Source organism: Salvia splendens, chromosome 18 (assembly GCF_004379255.2).
Source record: "Salvia splendens isolate huo1 chromosome 18, SspV2, whole genome shotgun sequence".
In the NCBI taxonomy this organism is placed as follows: Eukaryota; Viridiplantae; Streptophyta; class Magnoliopsida; order Lamiales; family Lamiaceae; genus Salvia; species Salvia splendens.
Genome location: NC_056049.1, coordinates 3,532,614 through 3,553,319, shown reverse-complemented (window position 1 = coordinate 3,553,319; position 20,706 = coordinate 3,532,614). Strand labels below are relative to the sequence as shown.

General features: G+C 37.0%; 3 protein-coding genes across 5 annotated transcripts; all 3 read left to right on the top strand.

Annotated features, from left to right (window-relative positions):
• Positions 1–2,125: 2,125 nt before the first annotated feature.
• LOC121775962 lies at positions 2,126–3,184 on the top strand. The gene has a single exon (XM_042173070.1). The coding sequence runs from the start codon at positions 2,300–2,302 to the stop codon at positions 2,876–2,878; it is 579 nt and encodes a 192-aa protein (XP_042029004.1). The 5' UTR covers positions 2,126–2,299; the 3' UTR covers positions 2,879–3,184.
• Positions 3,185–7,879: 4,695 nt separating this feature from the next.
• On the top strand, positions 7,880–12,015 carry LOC121775851 (uncharacterized GPI-anchored protein At1g61900-like). Of its 2 annotated transcripts, none has more exons than XM_042172928.1 (8): positions 7,880–8,063; positions 9,392–9,574; positions 9,667–10,269; positions 10,351–10,596; positions 10,716–10,727; positions 11,124–11,267; positions 11,352–11,396; positions 11,616–12,015. In XM_042172928.1, the coding sequence occupies exons 1-8, from the start codon at positions 8,021–8,023 to the stop codon at positions 11,684–11,686; spliced, it is 1,347 nt and encodes a 448-aa protein (XP_042028862.1). In that variant the 5' UTR covers positions 7,880–8,020; the 3' UTR covers positions 11,687–12,015. The 2 variants fall into 2 exon arrangements, with proteins under 2 accessions (XP_042028862.1, XP_042028861.1); XM_042172927.1 differs by lacking the exon at positions 7,880–8,063 and adding an exon at positions 8,070–8,422.
• A 1,736-nt stretch (positions 12,016–13,751) lies between these two features.
• LOC121776006 (protein DETOXIFICATION 40-like) lies at positions 13,752–18,032 on the top strand. Of its 2 annotated transcripts, XM_042173125.1 has the most exons (9): positions 13,756–14,234; positions 14,328–14,552; positions 14,710–15,051; positions 15,126–15,190; positions 16,729–16,785; positions 16,956–17,194; positions 17,350–17,468; positions 17,553–17,639; positions 17,708–18,032. In XM_042173125.1, the coding sequence occupies exons 1-9, from the start codon at positions 13,965–13,967 to the stop codon at positions 17,777–17,779; spliced, it is 1,476 nt and encodes a 491-aa protein (XP_042029059.1). In that variant the 5' UTR covers positions 13,756–13,964; the 3' UTR covers positions 17,780–18,032. The 2 variants fall into 2 exon arrangements, with proteins under 2 accessions (XP_042029060.1, XP_042029059.1); XM_042173126.1 differs by lacking the exon at positions 16,729–16,785 and having other exon boundaries at positions 13,752–14,234.
• The last annotated feature ends 2,674 nt before the right edge of the window (positions 18,033–20,706 follow it).

Below are 20,706 nucleotides of genomic sequence, written 5' to 3'. Positions count from 1 at the left end.
CGAGTCAATATCATATGATTCATATTTTTATCTGTAACTTGTGATGTTTATCATTAAATGATGACAATAATTTCAGACATACAAAAATCCAAAAATAATGAAAGCGCGGTCCATGCATGGGCGGACCCATGTGTACTGGGGGTGGGGCTTAAGCCCTCAATGAATATTTTTTACAGTTTTTTTCTATTAATTATTTTTAAAATTTCTTCAAATTTAGTGTAAATTATAATGTAAAAGCCCCTACAAATTATCTAAATTACTCAAAAATATACTTTAAAACAAAATTTAAAAATCTCAGCCCCTATCATTATATATTTCTGCGTCCGCCCCTGGGTCCATGTATTGCATGTGATCAAACATTTCCAAAATTATAGGCAACGAACAATAACAATCAACCTCATCATTAACATTTTTATTATAACTAAATAACCTCGTCATTAACATATGCAGTAATCGAACAGATATAATGAACCGATGTAAAATCGTTTGACGTTTTCTGTTATTTTTCCAAGACGACAAGTAATTTTCTGGTCCCACCAACTCTATTCACGGCCATCCAATAAGCCTATAGAAAGCGACTCCACCTTGCTCTTCTTGTACTGCTCTGCACACGAGCAAAACCACGAGATTCTTTTCTTTTATTGAGTTTTTCACATTATTAGAGCAACACCATAGCTCGCTTCAAAAATAGGGGACAATTTATTTACTTGGATTTTGCATCTCTCTCACTTGACTCTCCAAACAAAAGAAACAAATATTCAAAAAAGAAACGTACACATTCAAAAATTAATTTAAAATTTCATTACCAATTCGTTTAGGTAATCTCACTAATAATTTTGAGTCAAACCAGTCTTCTATTACTCTCTCCATCCATGAAATAATGTCCACAATTGTCATTTCGGTCAGTCCATAACTTAATGTCTCATTTTTTTTATTTTGTTATATTTGATTAGTGGAGTCTACTTTTCACTAACTTATTACACTCATTAGCTATTACTATAAAACTAATACTTATATAAATATTGGACCACATGTCACAAACTTTTTCAACCACTTTCCTTCATTTTTTATAAAATTTGCATTGAATCAAAGTTGGACTTTTTGTGGAAGGAGGAAATAATATTTTTTAAAATGTATGTTATGATCCAAAAAAAAGGATTGGTACAGTTTTTTTGCCGTATATACTCAAGAACGACCACAGTCGAATTCCTTCAAAATATAGTAGGAGTATTAATATTTTTTTTGGTTACGGTCACATCTCCAAACTTCTTGCAAGGTCATGCCAAGCGGACGTGGCAAAGATGGTGACATGTGCCATGTGGGACCCACATTTTTATAAAATATTCTTATATGTTCGGCTCTAGACTAATAAGTAGAAATGTCATTCGGATCAGCTGAACAGATTTTGGATAAAATCTACTAGAGTAGCGGGTTAATTGTATTACGGAGTATTATAATTTTATTGAATTTAAATTTTTAACTCTTATTCTAAATGTTCGGATTTCAGATCGTATACGCTTATATAAAATCAAAATCAATTATAAATATTTCAGACAAATGTCGACGCTCTATTTGTATGTATATTATGTGTATAGTAATATTGTTTCATACAACTTCATGGGCACTTATATCTATATATAATTGCGTATACAAATAAATAATTTAATATGCTGTTGATATATATCACATGGTCATAGAAAGTTTTTGTTATACGTACTAGTATTGGAATAATTAGAGTTTAAGATTTCAATATTAGTGGGCTGATTTATAAGTGAAAGAAACAAATTGATAATTAGAGTTTAAAATTTCAATATAGTGGGCTGATTTATAAGTGAAAGAAACAAATTGATTTTGAATGCTACGAAGCGAAAGAAAGATAAAAGTAGTAATGCTCTTGAAAACGATGTGATTAATTATGAGATTATTCATTTCAATTGTGTCTACATTCAAATAACACGCGCTCTTGGATTTTACAGTTTCCTTGCCATCTTCATGCTTCCCTTTGTCTGCTTTGCGGTATTCATCAAATTCAGACAAAATGAAACCCAGATTCAAATGAAATGAACGGCTGGGCCCCACCTCCCCCGTTACGAATTTCGTTATATATACACCCATCGCAGTTGAGTTTTGTGTACATGCTCAATTATTACCTACGTATCCACATTTTTTTACCTTTTAATTATCACTTTAATTTTCTTTCTTTTTATTTTAAATTTTTTTTTTCCGGCCGCCGGTAAACCAAATTGCCGGCAGCCAGAGCTCCATTGCATCATAGAAAAACAGAATTACTAGGAATTCAATGGCAAAGGGTGGTCGGAAATTGACCACCAGCCGCAGCGAACGCTATTTAGGAAGTTTCAGTGGCGAGGCGGCGGCGAGCTCTGCATCGGAGCTGAGAGAAGAAGACGTCTGGTCGGTGACCGACGGCGCTGCCGCCGCAGCAAACGGAGAGTGGGTCTCACGCGCCTCCGCCGCAGGCAATGGGAGCTTCCTCTGCTCGCGGCATTCCGGGAACGGCCAGCTCGGTGGCCTGTCGTTGGCGTTCGACGAGCCCGGAGGCGCCGCGTCGCGGAGGATCGTCCGCCCCCAGTTCCGGACGCAGGGTGACGTGGCGGGGTCGCCACGTGGCATGGCCACGTCGGCGCCGGTCAACGTTCCAGAATGGTCAAAGATTTACCGGGTGGACTCGGTCGAGTCGTCGCATGATTCGGACGACGGGTTGGACGATCCCGAGATGGTTCCCCCGCACGTATACCTGGAGCGCGAGCACTCTCGGAGTCGGAACTCGGTGTTTGAGGGAGTCGGGAGGACGCTCAAGGGCCGGGATTTGAGCCGGGTCCGAGATGCGGTGTGGAGCCAGACCGGGTTCGATGGCTAATTATGTGCCATGTATGTTTAATTATTAGTACAATCTCTGTGTCTATTTCTTTTTTCTTTCTTTTTTTTGACAAATTTGGATATTTGTGAATGGGTGATGACTGATGACTCAAGCCAAGGAAGGAAGTTGGCGGCCGTTGGGCCTAATTACAACAACAGATTGCTTTAATTCATTCTTTTGCTCAAGTGTATTTAGTTATGTGGTCATTTTGCCTCAATCATTATTAAGATGTAAAGAATTAAGTTGGTAATTGTATTTGTATAGACGATTAATGTTACTTAAGATTCATTAATTTTTATTCCTCCATCCGACAATATGAATCCATTTTGTCATTTTGGTTTAATTGTTAATATGAATACCATTTTACGTTTTACTATAAATAGTAGTAGGTCCACGTTCCACTAAAACGTATTTCACTGATATTTTGTTATAAAAATAATAAAGAGATTTATATTCATCTAATACTCCTAATCGTAAAAGGTGGTAATAGTATTTAGTACTCCCTTCGTCCATGAATTGAAGGTCCCACTTTGACTCGGCACGAATTTTAAGAAATGTGAAGGAAAGTGAACCGGGGAGTAGGGCATTATTGGAGAAGGAAATGAGGTTAAATTCAGGCATGCTCCAATCAAGCCATATCTGTTTGGGAAAGTGACAATTCTATGGTTATTTACTAGTACAAGATTGTGGCCTATTCTGTCTCTTGCAGTTGGGTTAATGCATTATCTTGTATTCCTATGTTGTGACCAGCCCAGTCGCCCATTCCACACATTTTTGTTGTTAACTAATTCAAAAAATTCAATGCAACTCTTCCCCTACATATACATCATACTGTTAGTATGTGCAACCATAACTATAGTATGTATGTTGCTATGAGATGTGATTACTTTTTTTATGTACATTCATCTTTTATAAACATATATATATGCAGCCCATGAAAATTGTTGGATTTGGGGGAAAGTAAAAATTATTGAAGGGGCAGATACCTTCTTCTTACCTTTTTTTTAAGAAAGTGGTAACAAGCATTTAGACCGTCCACTACGCTGTCTCTATACCGTCCCTTAACTACTACTCCTATTTGACCACTATTTGAGGGCCCCGCTGTCCTTTTTTCCTCCATTCCTTAACTAAGTGACGGAACCTGCAACGCTCCGTCCCTTATTCCGTCCCTTAATTACTATTCATTCAATTTCATTTTTTATTTTTTTTACAACCCAATTAAATTTAAACAAACACAATTCATTAAATTAAAACAACATTACAACTTAAACTTAAAAAAAAAAGAAAAAAGACATAATTAAAATTCTAAAAAAAATAAAAAATGACATAATTTAATCTTCTCCGCCAAAGTTTTCCCAAATGTGCTCAATTAGATCCTCTTGGAGTTGGGTGTGGGCGCTAGAGTCGCGTGTCCTTACCCGAATAGCCAACCGTTCTTGTATAGACGGATGCGCTCCACTTCGCGGCGGACTACTTGCGGTTGAGCTTCCGGGAGATTCGGGGTCGAACCAATTTCCCGCATCGGGTCCTTCGTCTCGGACAATCATGTTGTGCAAGATTATGCTCGTATACATGATGTCGACCATGCTCTCCATGAACCAAGAACGAGCCGGGGCTTTGATGATGTTGAAGCGCGCTTGGAGAACCCCGAACGCCCTCCCCACATCCTTGCGTGCAGCCTCCTGCTTCTGCGCAAAAAGAGCCTGCTTTGGGTTCGCAGCCTGCCGCACGTCTTCACGAAGGTCGGCCACTTCGGGTAGATGCCGTCGGCGAGATAGTACCCCATTTTATACAGCCGGTTGTTGGCGACGAAGTTGATGGCCGGCGCTTTACCATCCAAAACTTCGGTAAAGAGATCGGACTGGTTCGAGCCAGGGACCTCGAAGTACGCGTGCCAGATCTAAAGTCGGTAGTCGGCAACGGCCTCGAGTACAACGGTTGGGTGGGTGCCTTTGTGGCCGTTCGTGTAGGACCCCCTCCAAGCCACCGGGCAATTCTTCCATTGCCAGTGCATGCAATCGACACTGCCAAGCATCCCGGGGAATCCGTGCACTTGTTCGTGCAGGTTGAGGAGGAACTGACAATCGTCCGTGCTTGGCCTCCGGAGAAATTCATCACTGAAGGCTGCCCGGACGCCTCTGCAGAAGTTGAGCAAGCACATGCGCCCAGTGGTGTCTCCGATGTGGAGGTATTCGTCGAATATGTCGGCCGTTTGTCCAGTCGCAAGCTGACGGATGGCTGCAGTACATTTCTGCAGCGTCGTGTGGCTGGGACGGCCGACCGCGTCGAACCCTTTTCGGAAGAACTCTTCCCGGGCCGCCAAAATATTCGCTATGTGGAGAAATAGCGGTTTACTCATGCGGAAACGGCACGAAATTAGGTACCTCCCCAAATCGGGTTATCGCAGAAGTAGTCGCGCACTAACCGTGCGGCGGCTTCCTCCCGGTTCCGATTGATGTACTTCCGGGAGCGTCGTGGGGGTGGCGCGGATTCCTTCGCCTCTCGTCGTCGATCTTCTTCAAGTGATTGTTCCATTAATTGACGCATTTGCTCAAAAGGATCCATTTGTTTGAGTTGATTTAAGTTGGAAATTGGAGTGATAGAGAGGATTTGATAGGAATAGATGTGTGTTTGTGTGTGAAATGAGTATGAAATAGGATTATTTATAGAGTAAATAAATAAATAAAATTAAAAAAAAAAGAAAATAAAAAATTAACGGTAACATTACCGTTTGAATTTTTTTTTATTAAAATTCGATTTTTTTAAAAAAAATCGAATTTTTTTTTAAAATGAATTATTGCGTCATCCGTGACGACGCCCACTAGCGGGCCAGCGAGTGGGCGTCACCCATGCATCGGGGGCGCGCCACGTCGCCCGGGCGCGTGACGGGCCGGCGCATCCCTTGTCTCGCTGATGCGGGCTACGGGACGGGCTGGGGACGGGCTACGGGACGGGACGAGGGTTGCAACGCGTCCCGCGGCGGAACCGTCCCTCCGGGACGGAACGCTAGCCACGCGCGGGACGTGTAGTGGATGCTCTTAATGGTTTCACCATTGCTCTGTTCTCATTGAGGTCCACTTCCATAAACATAAACAACAAACATCTTTACAACACATCATTCACTTCAACGCAATATCACCAATTAAATATTCAGTGTTTCTCAACTACATACATTTTAATCAATAGGGTAGTAGATTGTAAACCAACTACTCTTAAAATACTTGCGTATTTGCAAATGAAAAAACAGCATGTGTAAAATTAATCGCACTATGTTAATAGAGTACAAAATAGGAGTACTTAACTAGCTATGTATGCAACCTACAGATTTAATGATTGAACTAATTTTAATGAGACCCATATTTTCAATTCGTGTTAACAAAATAAATGTTACTACTACTAATTATAGAATTCTAGTACTATTAAGTTTCTATCAACAATAAAGAATAAATAATTTGTGTAACTAGTTAATTGAAGAATGGTGCATGTGATGTACTATATTCACGAATATCCCAATAATGGAGACATCGCCATACAATAGCTTAGTAAATGCGAAATCTAATCACGAACGTGAACAATATATTTCGTTTCTAAAATATTGGCCGTGATGCTTATCAAGTAACAACAAATTTATTGGTTCAAATATTGTGACAAATATTATGTATAATTAAATATACATTATAAAAAAATATAAGTTCAGTGTGTGGTAAACAATGAAAGACATTGTGAAACATGGAAATTGAATAAGCATTGAATACCAAAAGTCTATATGTTCACAAATAAGTCATCAAATAAGTTAATTCCCAACTGAATTGACAAAATGATAATATTATACTTATAAGAAAGTGATGATAAAATTTTGATATAAAAATGATGTGTACATTCCTCACGAGCCCAAATAATTGGGCTACAATAGATGCCTAGTGAGGGCCCAGCCCACTTCAAATTTAAGATTCACATCACACTTATAGGAGTATTTTTTCCCCCTATTCTATTGCACATACTCAACATAAAATGAGTGTTTTATAAATTGCATTTAACATTGTTTTTATCTGCTGCCCTCAACTGTGTCAGTGGTATTGTATCGTTTGCAGTTTAAACATTAGTAGTATAAATAAATACACGTTTATTGGATTCCAAATGTATTAATTCCACCCATACATATTAATTTGATGACAATATTCAATTATTTCAATAAATAGCTGTGTTTGAGATAGAATAATATCATAGCCGAGAAAGCATCAGCTCCAATTGCTATAAGTTATGAAAATAATAAGTCAATAAAAGAGTAGTACAATATAATTATTTAGGCCCACCCATCCATTAATTTTGGGCCAGATATACTATTAATTTGCTACTTGCACAAAAACAGTACTACAGTTTGGTCAAAGAAATTTCATATTCAAACCAAACACTCTTTATTAGTAAAATTTATTATTGGGATTAAATTCAGGAAGATCGACAAGCACAATAGCTGCATTAACCTATATTTAAATATTGATTTGAACTATTAATTCATGGATATATATTAATGCCCCTTGAATTCATGACTTATCGCCCTATTTAATAATTTTAGTACAGTTTAATAAAGAATTTGATTATATTTTAGTACAGTTTAATAATTTTAAAAGTCATTCAATGATAATAAAATTTCGATATATTTATAATCATTTCAAAGGCTAAATATTTTCGTGAAATTATACTATTGATATGGCAGTTGAAAAATAATGCATGAATAGAATATCAATGTCGTTTATTGATAAAGAATATAAAATCCCTGGTTGAAAAACATTAAATTGTATATATAATTAGATTTTTTGCCGGGGAAAATTATAAAAAAAAATTCAACTAATTTTTCAAATAAATAAAATAAATTCAAATTTATAATTTTTCTGATTAAATTTTTAGTATTATGGCGGCGCCACCACTCCATCTGTAAGAGCCGCCGCAAATTTGGGAGAGGAGCAGGTTTAGTTTGTAAATTGAATTCCTGTGTAGATAGAGACACATTTTCCAGGCTGGTTCGATAAAAAAGAAAGAAAATAGAAAAGAAAAGGAGTGAGAGAAGAGAGTGATAAAGCTCACGTGCGGCGCATGTGATCCAATGGAGGCGGCTGAGTTCCTTCCATGGGAATTTAATGCATCATGGTCTCACCCCCTTTGGGTGGTTGTAGCAGCGCAGCATATGGTAATTACCGGAGATTTTTCCCCACCAACAAAATCACGGTTATTTCCAATTCCGCAGTGGGGCCTCGCTTTCTTCTTCACAGTTTATGTACAGCTATTGTTGTTGATTGCTGCCCCACTCATTCATGGCTGCCCCAACCCTCTTCCCTTCCCCTTAAATATTGTTTCTTTTCTCCTTTTTCTGCTCTCTACCTTGACCTCCAAGTCTTGTTCTTCCTCATAAATCCCTAAATTCTCACTTTCTTTTATTTTGTTAAGCTGCATTATTCCCCCAATTTGATTGAATTGAGGTCGAAATGAGGGGACATCCAGTTCGGAGTTTGCACATTTGTGGTTCAATTCTGCTTCTGGTGGTTTTGTGTGAGAATTTCTTTTTTACTTTTAAAACTATTTTTTGGATAATTTGTTTTTGTTTTGCCTCGTTTGTTGAATATTTGTAAAGTTTGATGCTTTTGTTAATCTTGGACAGTTTTTGGGGTTTTCAAGAAATTAGTTGGCTTGGTTTGTGATCTTAATGTGGTTTGAGGCGATTAGATATTTCCAAGATTGAGTCTTTGGGTGGAGTTAATTAGTGTTTTTGTCTCTGTATTTTGGTTTTCTGCATTGGCTATCTCAAATTCTTCAACTGTGGTGAAGTTGATGGGAATGGCGCCGCGCCCACTTTCTTCAGTATAATGTGGTGTTATGTGCTTGATGATGAGACTGGGATTTCTTCAAAGGAAACTATTAGGGTTTAGAATTGGGATTCTGTGTTCTTTACCTTTTTACGCGTGATGACGAACATTCTCGTGATATGGCCCCTTTTAAGTGTCACGATTAATTATGGCATTGAATATGTTAACCAAGAATTAGATAGGAGTAGTTTAGTGTTTTTATGGCTTCCCCATTTCTGTATTCACCATATGAGTAAATGATTACCAGTGACCTCCATTAGGGAATTCTGGAGAAATAGAATTTCAATTCATGTTCTACTCAATCAAGATAAGCTAATGATGGTTAAGTCTACTGACTCTATTGGTAGTCTAGTAATCTCAGTCTCTCAGCTTCTATAGGTAAAAGCTAGACATATATGTACAACCATCCGTTCTCAGGGATTGATGATTATTTGATTTAGGATATATTGGATTCAACTATGTAAAGATTATTGTAATTCATCAGGTATCTACCTTTGTAAAGTTTGATGAAGCAGTCAAATATAGCTTATTTGTGACTAATAAATTCTGCATTAACATTATATTGCATTTTCTTGCATCTATACATCTCGGTATGGCTTGTTTAAATTATTCTAAACTTTCGATTCTTTATACTATGAACTTTCTGCTTGTTCAGGTATACATGAATCATCTGGCAACTTTTTGGGTGATTCCAAAAGTTCTGCTCTGGCAGAAAGAAGGGCGGATTTACTTTTACCCGAAATTTCCCCAAATGCTGCTCCTCAGCCATTCCTTCCTCTTCTTGCTCCATCTCCATTAACACCATTCACAAATATTAGTATAATCCCCAAATTATCTGGTTTGTCACTCTCACATTCTATATTCCAAAATATACACATCAATCTTAAGGTTATTTCATGTTTGTACTAATTTAAATTTCAATCTGCACAGGAACTTGTGTGCTGAACTTTACGGCACTATCAAACATGATGATGGTGACATCAACCGATTGTATGGCTGCATTCGCACCAGTTTTGGCAAACGTAGTCTGCTGTCCTCAAGTGGAGGCTACATTAGTGATTCTCATTGGCCAATCTAGTAAATATACCAATTCGCTAGCTTTAAACGGAACACTTGCTGCACATTGCCTTTCAGATTTTCAACAGATTTTGGTGGGTCAGGGAGCCAACGATAGTTTATCCAAGATTTGCTCGATTCATTCATCAAATCTTACTGGAGGCTCTTGCCCAGTTAGCGATGTTTCCGAGTTTGAGAGCACAGTAGAAACATCTAACCTTCTAGCTGCCTGTGGGAAGGTTGATTCTGTGAATGAATGCTGCCAGCAAGTTTGTCAGAATGCTATTCTCGATGCTGCTAGGAAGCTAGCTGAAAAAGCTTACAGCCTTCTAAGCCTAGACGGTTCTCATGTTCTCTCTGATCATACTAGGATCAATGACTGCAAAAGTATTGTACTGCGATGGCTTGGAAGTAAACTCGAGCCTTCTCGTGCAAAAGAAGTTCTTCGAGGAATATCTAATTGCAGAATTAACAAAGGTAAATTTGATCATTACTATATGATAAAATGTATAAAAATTGAATTTTAACTTCTCTTCTCCTTTTACATTGCTACTGCAGTATGTCCTCTGAAATTTCCGAACATGAGCCGTGTCATAGAAGGGTGTGGTGCTGGAAAGAGTAATCAGACAGCTTGTTGCAGTTCAGTTGAGAGCTATGTCTCTCACCTGCAAAGGCAGAGCTTCGTCACAAACTTGCAAGCTTTAAATTGTGCTGCGGCACTTGGAGTAAGGTTACGGAAAGCAAACATTACCGAGAACGTCTACAGCCAATGTCATATTAGCCTCAAAGACTTCTCCCTCCAAGGTTAGTTAGTTCTCCAGTGTCATTACAAACATAAATGCAGAAGGGCTGCTGCTAATGCTGAAAATTTCGTTGTTTTGTCACGCTGGTCTGCTTGGGCATCGATCACATTACTTATGCAGTTGGTGTTCAAGGTAATTTTCCAACTTTCGCTTTCACTATTTGTGTTCACTACTATAACCAACTTGATAGGTTTGATTGCATTTTTCAATACCTTTTCAAAACTTGGTGAGCGTTGCGTTATAGAATTGCTTATGAAAAAACCCCGACTATTTAGAGACAGATGCTTTAAAAGCTTGTTGCACTCGAAGCTGAGAAGTTTCGAAAAGATTCTTTTGCTTTGGTTTCTAAGAGGATATATTGCTGCTAAAGGATCTCCATTCGTGGATTCTATGCTCTTAACTTGCAACCTGATTTTGATCGCTTTCGAGTAAAACAAATAAGTGTAAATAAACTCAAATCCGATTCAATAAAGTTGTTCTTATGTTTTTCATATTTTTAACTGATTATGATAATTTTTGGTGGAGTAGAATCCGGATGTCTTCTTCCCAGCTTGCCATCGGATGTAGTATTTGACCAGTCTGCAGGGGTCAGCTTTCTATGTGATTTGAATGATAACATTCCCGCTCCTTGGCCTACAACCACACAGTTGCCAGCTTCATCGTGCAACAAAAGTATGTTTGATAATTTATGTTGTGATTTGTTTGAAGGATGTTTCTCGTTAGAACTACTCACAAACATAAACTTTTTTCGTGCAGCCGTCAAAATTCCTGCCCTTCCTGCAGTGGCTTCTGGGCAAAGAAGTAAGTCCACTCTGTACACTATGATTCTTCTACTTCTCATCTCTAACACTGCCTTTTGCCATTCGTAAAAATGTTTCATGTCGCGTATTATAATTTATAATATGATCACCATCCTCGTAAAACTTGGTATATATCAGTAGTTTCATGGAAAGACAAAACTCAGGAATTGATTATATATTGTTGGTTCTGTTGCTGAAATGAAACATTTTCTCGTATCAGACTTTCAGCGAACGTTCTCAAACTATGTAATGTCTTTGGTGGCCTCCGTTGCCCTCTTGATTCTGATGTAGATCCTACTAGAACAAGTTGTGCTTTAGTAGATGAGAAGCTAACTCTCAATCCGAACCAATGAAGTTAAAGCGAAAATGCTGAAACTCGAGCCAAGGAAGTGTACCTCAGCTAGGTTCAGACCGACCCTCAGTCGAAAATTGACTCAGAGGTTAAAATTTATTACAGTTACCATTTGTATATCTTGTGTGCTTGTCTAATAAATTTTATTTGTAAAGAAGCTCCAAAGGATGACCAAATACTTCTTGATTGCATTGTGGCTGCTGTGTATATCAGTTTGGAATGAATTTTGTTGCCCTTTAGTGTTGCCAATATTATTCATTTTTAGTTACATTGTAGTAATATAATGGGTAGAATGAATATTCAATGGTTACTTTAAATCGTTGAGATTATCAGGAATGAAGCAACTTTAAATCATCGAGATTAACGGTGAATGCTTGAGATTGGCACAAAGGCCCTTGTTTTGACCCAAAACAAGAAATAGTTCGGAGAAGGGGGTGACGATTACAGCATTTTTAAGGTACATAATGGAAAAAAATAGTCTCATATTTCAATTTTCATCTGTCCAAAAAAACATAGTTTCATATTAAAATTAAAAAATCTATTCCAAAAGTAGTACTCACATCTCTCTCTTTTGCTTTCCTATTTTTTCCCCTTTATCTCTTTCTCTCATATTTTACCAATTTTGTATTCAAATTCGTGTTGTTTGCCGAGACAATTTTTTAATGCTGTAAAAATTTTCAAGTCGCGTAAATTGCAAAACCTTATTTTTTTTGTTTGCTACGATTATTAATATTAAAAGAACGTAAGATCCGCAAAATCTTGGATTTGGTGGAGCATGGTTCAATTAGAGAATCATCCAGCTCAAATCACTTTGAAAGATTACTTTTGTAGGGATTAGGCAAACTTTAAATTTAAATCACCAGTAATGGAAAAAAGTACAGGATCCGAAAAGAAGAAAATAAAATAAGATAACTTTTTAAATCAGAATAAAAGTGTGGGGATTCTGTACATGAAAAAATTATGGTGATCCTATACATAATAAATAAATTAAGGGGTGTTTTAAAGGAAGGATTCGATGCCTGGTATATCAAAAGTCTAGTACTATTATTAGTGAGAGTCCATTTAATTTATATATCGAACACCAGTTGCTTTTATAATTGATGTGGGACATTGAGCCCTTCTTTGTCATGGCACCACTTTGAGTTCTCGTTGGTCACAATCATATTGGCCACGACGAGTTCTTTGCTCGGCCACCATTCCGAGTTGGGCCCAAACATACTTGTTGGTCACGACGAGTTCTTTGCTCGACCACCATTCCGAGTTGGGCCCAAACGTACTTGTTGGCCATGACGAGTTCTTTGCCCAACCATTACTCTAAGCCGTTTGGACTCTCAATGAAAGCAATGAAAACATCAATGTTATAGACCAAACAAAAGAACTAATTTAAAAAAAACTAGTCATTAAAAGAGAGTCTACTTATTCTATAAATTCTACATCAGTTGCTCTCATAATTGATATGAGATATGAAATATTGAGTCATAACAACCACCTATCTTCATCAAACAAAATTATGCACATTTCGTACATGCAAATGGGCTGTCAATATATTGCATATCACAAGGTGTCTAGGACCACCCTCTTGCTGTCGCTTGCATTTCATTTTAATGCACAATTAGGATTTGAATTGATTTGAATTGATTTGATTTGAGTTGAGTTGAGGGAGAAAATGAACAAAAGCTAACATTCATGACATATTATAAGAAATATAATGATATGGTGCTTGAAGAAATAAATTAGTGTGCACACACTTTATAAAGACAAAAGCTATATCGTGCAAAGTAAATAAGACATTAGAGGTCCCCAACTAATGTTAATTGCAGTGCATATCTATATCGTTCATTAATTACCAAATAAAACTAAACATTCAACTTTTGTACCGACAAACCCAATTTATTAGCCTCGTCACAAGTTGCGAAAAATCTCAGTATAGTATTTATTGGGGGACATCATATTAATCCATGTATAGTAAGACATTAATAAAAGGGATCTATAACTATGATTATTAAATACTAACTGATGGTCATGACTCTTTATATTCTGAAGCAACCACTACAACATTGGCATTAATTACTTGGCATTAACTGATGGTCAAGGCTGCGTGTTTCATCTTGAACGGCATGCTAGGGCTAGGCTCCAAGTATATATTGTCTTATTCGATTGCTGCTATTCCTAACAACGCCTTCAAGAGAGAGAATATATCACAATCAACCAGCTTTAATGCCGCAAGCCGTCGCTCACTCGAGCTCCTCGGAGCTCCAAAATGTCCTCATAAACACGGATTTAGCATGGTCGACGCGATACAAAAAGGCCACGTGGATCGAGCTCAAGCTCCTCTCCAAACTCGCCGCCCCCGCCGTCTTCATGTACCTCCTCAACAACTCCATGTCCATGTCCACCCGCATCTTCGCCGGCCACCTCGGCAACCTCCAATTCGCCGCCGCCTGCCTCGGCAACCAAGGCATCCAGCTCTTCGCCTACGGCCTCCTCGTAATTAATCAAACCAATTCATATGTTTCAAAATTAATGTGCAGTCGACGACGATCCTTAACAATTCTAATTAATTCGACCTAATTTCGACAGCTCGGGATGGGGAGCGCCGTCGAGACCCTCTGCGGCCAGGCCTACGGCGCCAGGCGCTACGAGATGCTCGGAATCTACCTCCAGCGCGCCACGGTGGTGCTGACGCTCTTCAGCCTCCCGCTCGTGGCGATCTACCTTCTGTCGCGCCAGCTCCTGGTGGCGATCGGCGAGGAGAAGGAGGTCGCTGAGCTGGCGTCCGTGTTCGTGTATGGCCTCATCCCACAGGTAATAAAAATCCATAACGTTCAATCCTTAAACCAATTGATTAACGTAATATTCACTTTATAATTAATAATTATATGAAAAAAATATTTAAAAAATTATATAGTGATTTCAGTTCTCTTAACTAAGACCGTGAAGTTATTTTTGTTTTATTTGAAAGGTGTTGGCGTACGCGGTGAATTTCCCGATGCAGAAGTTCCTGCAGGCGCAGAGCATCGTGGTGCCGGGGGCGGTTATATCGGTGGCGACGCTGGCGGTGCATCTGGTGGCGAGCTGGGCGGCGGTGTGGCGGATGGGGACGGGGCTGGTGGGGGCGGCGCTGGTGCTGAGCATGTCGTGGTGGATCATGGTTGTGGCGCAGGTGGTGTACATTTTGAAGAGCCAACGGTGTAAGGACACGTGGAGGGGGTTCAGGTGGGAGGCGCTGACGGGTGTCGGGGAGTTTGTGAAGCTGTCGATTGGATCCGCGGTGATGCTGTGCTTGGAGGCGTGGTATTTTCAGGTACTACTCGAATCCCTAAATCATTGATTAGAGGGACGGGAAAGCGTCTTATCAACTGAGCTCTATTTTTTTAGATATTAGTCTTGGTTGCGGGACTGCTTGAGGATCCACAGCTCTCCTTGGATGCTCTTTCTGTGTGGTTAGTGTATCTAATATCGATCACCTTTATCTTTCCTTTTTTTTTTCTTGATTAAAAACTTTTGGCGATAATATATTATCTTCCAAAAAGAGAAAAGTTAAACTATATCATCACTAAAATATTAGGAATCATTTGTAAATGTTGTCTTTTTTTGAGATACTATTAACTAAACAGCATGATTAAATTCTTCTACTTTTTACTTTTTGTTCGTATACTCATTCTATTCATTTGAAACGTGTCATTTCTTTTGGGTATTATATGATACGAAAGGTTAACCTTTTCGTGTTAGTTCCTTCTCTCCAATTGTTTCAGAAAACCTAACAAAATACTCTCTCCGGCCGTGGATAGGAATCCCATTTTTTTTATTTTAGTCCGTCCGTGAATAGGAGTCTCAGTTCACTTTTTCCATAAATGTTAATAGAGTCTCACCTTCAACTAACCCATTCTACTCACATTTCATTTAAAATAATATATACAAGTGAGACTGATATTCCACTAACTTTTTTCCACCTAATTTTCTTCACATTTCTTAAAACTCATGCCGCCAAGGAATGTGACTCCTAATGGTGGACGGAGGGAGTAGTTGATATTTCATGAATCTCACAACTTAAAATATAATACTCCCTCCGTCCTTGAAAGTTTGTCCTATTTTTCTATTTCCGTCCGTCCCACAAAGTTTGTCTCATTTCACTTTTTATCATTTTTTTAGTGGACCACATATTCCACTAACTCATTCTTATTCACATTTTATTATAAAACTAATATATAAAAGTAGACTCACATTCTACAAACTTTTTCAATTTACTTTTCATTATATTTCTTAAAACTCGTGTCGGGTCAAAGTGGAACAATATTTGAGGGACGAAGGGAGTAGTAATTTTTAACACTTTTCTTATTTGTCCCTTTGTTTTAGATTTGGGGAAATAATGTATGATTTGAAAGATAAAACACTTTAGCATAATCTTATATCCAATATTTTTCATACTAAAAATGGCTAGCTGTTATGAGTGATATACTGGATTACAAATTTACAAAAAGTTCATGAGTAGTTTCCACGTCATACACAATTCCTCCAATACAAATAAATGAGACAATTGGAAAAAAAGTGAAAGCTATGACGAAAGTAATTGACGATTTTGTAAAGTTATGAAATTAGTAGAATTTGATCAAGACACCCTAATATTTTTATCCTCCTATTTATATTACCCTAAATCTAGCGAGGATTGCTTATTTATAAAGTTGTGAAGAAGGTTGTTGGTTATTGCTTTGGCCATTTGGGGACTGAAATTCACTCATTGATTGCTATGCTAAGATTAGGTAACTGATTTAACAATCATATACTCCCTCCGTCCCACACTACTTGAACTTATTTCCTTTCTGTGCGTCTCAAGTTATTTGCATTCTTTCCATTTTTAGTAAAAATTTATACCCAAGGGAGTATGATATATCTAATATCTTGACAGCACTATTTTCCTAGAAATAAACTTATTGTGTCATGAATTTATGGGCTACTAAGACTTTGGTTGGCTTTTTGGTAGCATGTCAATAAATGGGCTACTATTCACGGTCGCAATCGGATTCAATGCCGCTGCCAGGTTGTTTGCTTCACCTCTTAATTAATTCCATATATTTTTTTTTGTCAAATCTACCCCACAATTACTAGTTAACACTAATTTAATTATATTCTAGGTCACCCCCTAAAAAAGTTATACAATATTAGGTTAAATTAAACATGCATTAATAATGATTGGAAGAGTTAAAACAGTGTGAGAGTGGGGAATGAGATCGGAGCAGGGAACAGCAAGGCTGCCGCGTTCTCGGTGGTTGTGGTTAATTCGGTGTCGCTGGTGGTGGCTGTGATCGAGGCCTTCGTGGTGCTGTCGCTGCGCCACGTCATCAGTTATGTGTTCACCGGAGGCGAAAAAGTGGCTGATGCGGTGTCGGATTTGTGTCCTTTCTTGGCAGTCACTCTAGTACTAAACGGCCTCCAACCGGTCTTGTCAGGTACTACTACTAAGTCATATTACACCTTTCGCCCCATTCTGATTTAGTATTTTTCTTTTTGGAATGTCACATTATCAATTTCTTTATAGTACACTAATTTTATTTCATTTTCGTCTCGCTTAATACAATAAACAACATTGTATAAAATCTTGAAGGAGTGGCGGTGGGGTGTGGATGGCAAGCATATGTGGCATATGTGAATATAGGATGCTACTATGTGGTGGGAATTCCGGTTGGATGCATTCTTGGGTTCAAATTCAATCTTGGTGTTAAGGTAAACATTATTTAAACATTAGAGTTAAATATTTGAATTTGCAAATTAAGATTGGTATTAACAAATTAATAATATGGGGTGCAGGGCATATGGTCGGGCATGATCGGAGGGACGATGATGCAAACTTTGATCTTATTATTTGTCACAATTCGTACAGATTGGAATAAAGAGGTACATTAATTTGTAATTCTCATCACATTCATTCCATTGTCTAGAATAACTAAGAGTTAGGTTTGCAGGTGGAGAAAGCCAAGAAACGATTGGACAGGTGGCAAGATACTATTAAAGAGCCACTGCTAGTTAAGGAATAAACATCATTTTTCAAATGTTCGTTACAATATGGAATAGTATTATAAGCTTTGTGTTTAATTCCATAAGCTTACTTGTGCTTGACAAAACGCTTGAATGTAATCAGTGGCGGATCCACGTTAGTACAAAGGGTATGAGTGTACCCCTAAAATAAGTGCAGTTGATCTAGTGGTATATTTCTCGGTCTTTCATAATGGAGGTCTGGGTTCGAAACTCTCACCAACGCCTTAATCAATTTTTTTCCTATTTGATGTATCTTGAAATCTTGCATTTTTATATCTTTGCTTTTATAAGTATCCTTTTAAATATAATAAAATGGTTTTGAAAAGGAAAAATATATAATATATATATATATATATATATATATATATAGGGGTGCGTTATATTGATAACCCCAATTTCCGTAATAACCCTATAACTAAATCTGGACCACACATATTTCTAATCAAGCGGTTGAGATTCAAACTTAGATTTACTTCATAAAAAAAAGCGCGGGGGTAAAATTGTCATTTCGCTCATTTAATTTCGCAGCCGATAAAATGATACTTCGACCTATAAAATGACAAAACTATCATTATAAGCCAAAAGTATCATTTTATCAACTCAGAGTATCATTCTATCCGGCAAAACTATCATTCTATCCGACAAAGGTATCATTTTATCAACTCAAAGTATCATTCTATCTATTGTGAGTATCATTTTATCATTTTATCAGTCAAAAGTATCATTTTATCAACTCAGAGTATCATTCTATCCGACAAAACTATCATTGTATGCTGTAAACCTAACATATACTATCATTCTATCCGGCAAAAACTATCATTCTATCCGGCAAAACTATCATTCTATCCGCCAAAGGTATCATTTTATCAACTAAAGTATCATTCTATCTGCTGTGAGTATCATTTTATCATTTTATCAGTCAAGAGTATCATTTTATCAACTCATAGTATCATTCTATCCGGCCAAACTATCATTCTATGCAATAAACCTATCATTTTATCATTTTACGTGATATTTGGCGAAATTCAGAGTATCATTTTATCAACTCAGAGTATCATTCTATCCGGCAAAACTATCATTCTATGCAATAAACCTATCATTTTATCATTTTATCAGTCAGTCAAAAGTATCATTTTATCAACTCAGAGTATCATTCTATCCGGCAAAACTATCATTCTATGCAATAAACCTATCATTTTATCATTTTACGTGATATTTGGCGAAATTCAGAGTATCATTTTATCATTCAGAGTATCACTTTATCAACTCATAGTATCATTCTATCTGGCAAAACTATCATTCTATGCAATAAACCTAACATATATCATTTTATCATTTTACGTGATATTTGGCGAAATTCAGAAATTAAATGAGCGAAATGACATATTTACCCCTCCGCCTTTTTTTATCATTTTATCATTTTATCAGTCAGTCAAAAGTATCATTTTATCAACTCAGAGTATCATTCTATCCGGCAAAACTATCATTCTATGCAATAAACCTATCATTTTATCATTTTACGTGATATTTGGCGAAATTCAGAGTATCATTCAGAGTATCACTTTATCAACTCAGAGTATCATTCTATCCGGCAAAACTATCATTCTATGCAATAAACCTAACATATATCATTTTATCATTTTACGTGATATTTGGCGAAATTCAGAAATTAAATGAGCGAAATGACATATTTACCCCTCCGCCTTTTTTTATGAAGTAGAGTATCATTCTATCCGGCAAAACTATCATTCTATGCAATAAACCTAACATATATTATTTTATCAATTTACGTGATATTTGGCGAAATTCAGAAATTAAATGAGGGAAATGACATATTTACCCATCCGCCTTTTTTTTATGAAGTAAATCTAAGTTTGAATCTCAACCGCATGATTAGAAATATGTGTGGTCCAGATTTAGTTATAGGGTTATTACGATATTTAGGGGTTATCATATGATCACGACTCTCTCTCTATATATATATTTCTGTTTTTCAATAATATGTATTTTTATACTTTATTTGTCTTTTTAGTACTTTTAAAAATATTATATTGTAATGCATGTTTCATCATAATTTATAATTATTTTTTTCTTTCCGATTTTCTTCTAATGCACATCTATATAATGCTTGTTTTATTAAAATTAAAACTATAGATTTATGCGAGAAAAAATTAAATAAAATATTAAATTCATCAGATTTTGAAGCTTTCGAATCGCTAAAATTATTTATCGTACCACAAATGAAAAATTCTGGATCCGCCACTGATTGTAATAAATAATTTTTGTGAATTGCACTAATATGTAAACTAGAATATTAAAAAAAGTCTATTTAGTCTAAAAAACTCACACAAGTTGCTCTTATTGCAGATGTGGGATATTGAGTCCGGTTCATTACAGGCTTTAGTGTCACCAACTAAACATGTGAATCGACTGCTGATATTGCATTTGCATGCACTAAATATGACAAAGACACGTCGCTGCAAACCTACTCAAGGTCTAAACACGTCGCTGTTAAATGACCCTTCAAGAATTTGTCTATTCCAGGAATGCACTGATGCAATTGATTCTTCACTACACCATAACTTTTAAATTTCATACTTGCCTGATAAAATTATTTCTTACTTAACAAAAAACCAATAAAATGCCAATGGGCTTAATTGTAGTTTATTTCCCTTGTTTTTTGTATATGACTATAACATCGATATTATAAATTCTAGTTGGGCCTAACTAATGGGCATTTAATATAGCCCATTTCATGCATTGGGCTATATAAGATTAGGCAAACCAGTCACCCGATGTCCAAGAATTATACTACTATGATCATTGTCCTAAATTTATGTATTTTGCGTGATTATAGAAAAAAAAAACTTCTAATTTGAAGCTACGTAGTGACAGTAGAGTAAAATAATACGTTATGATTAGTTAG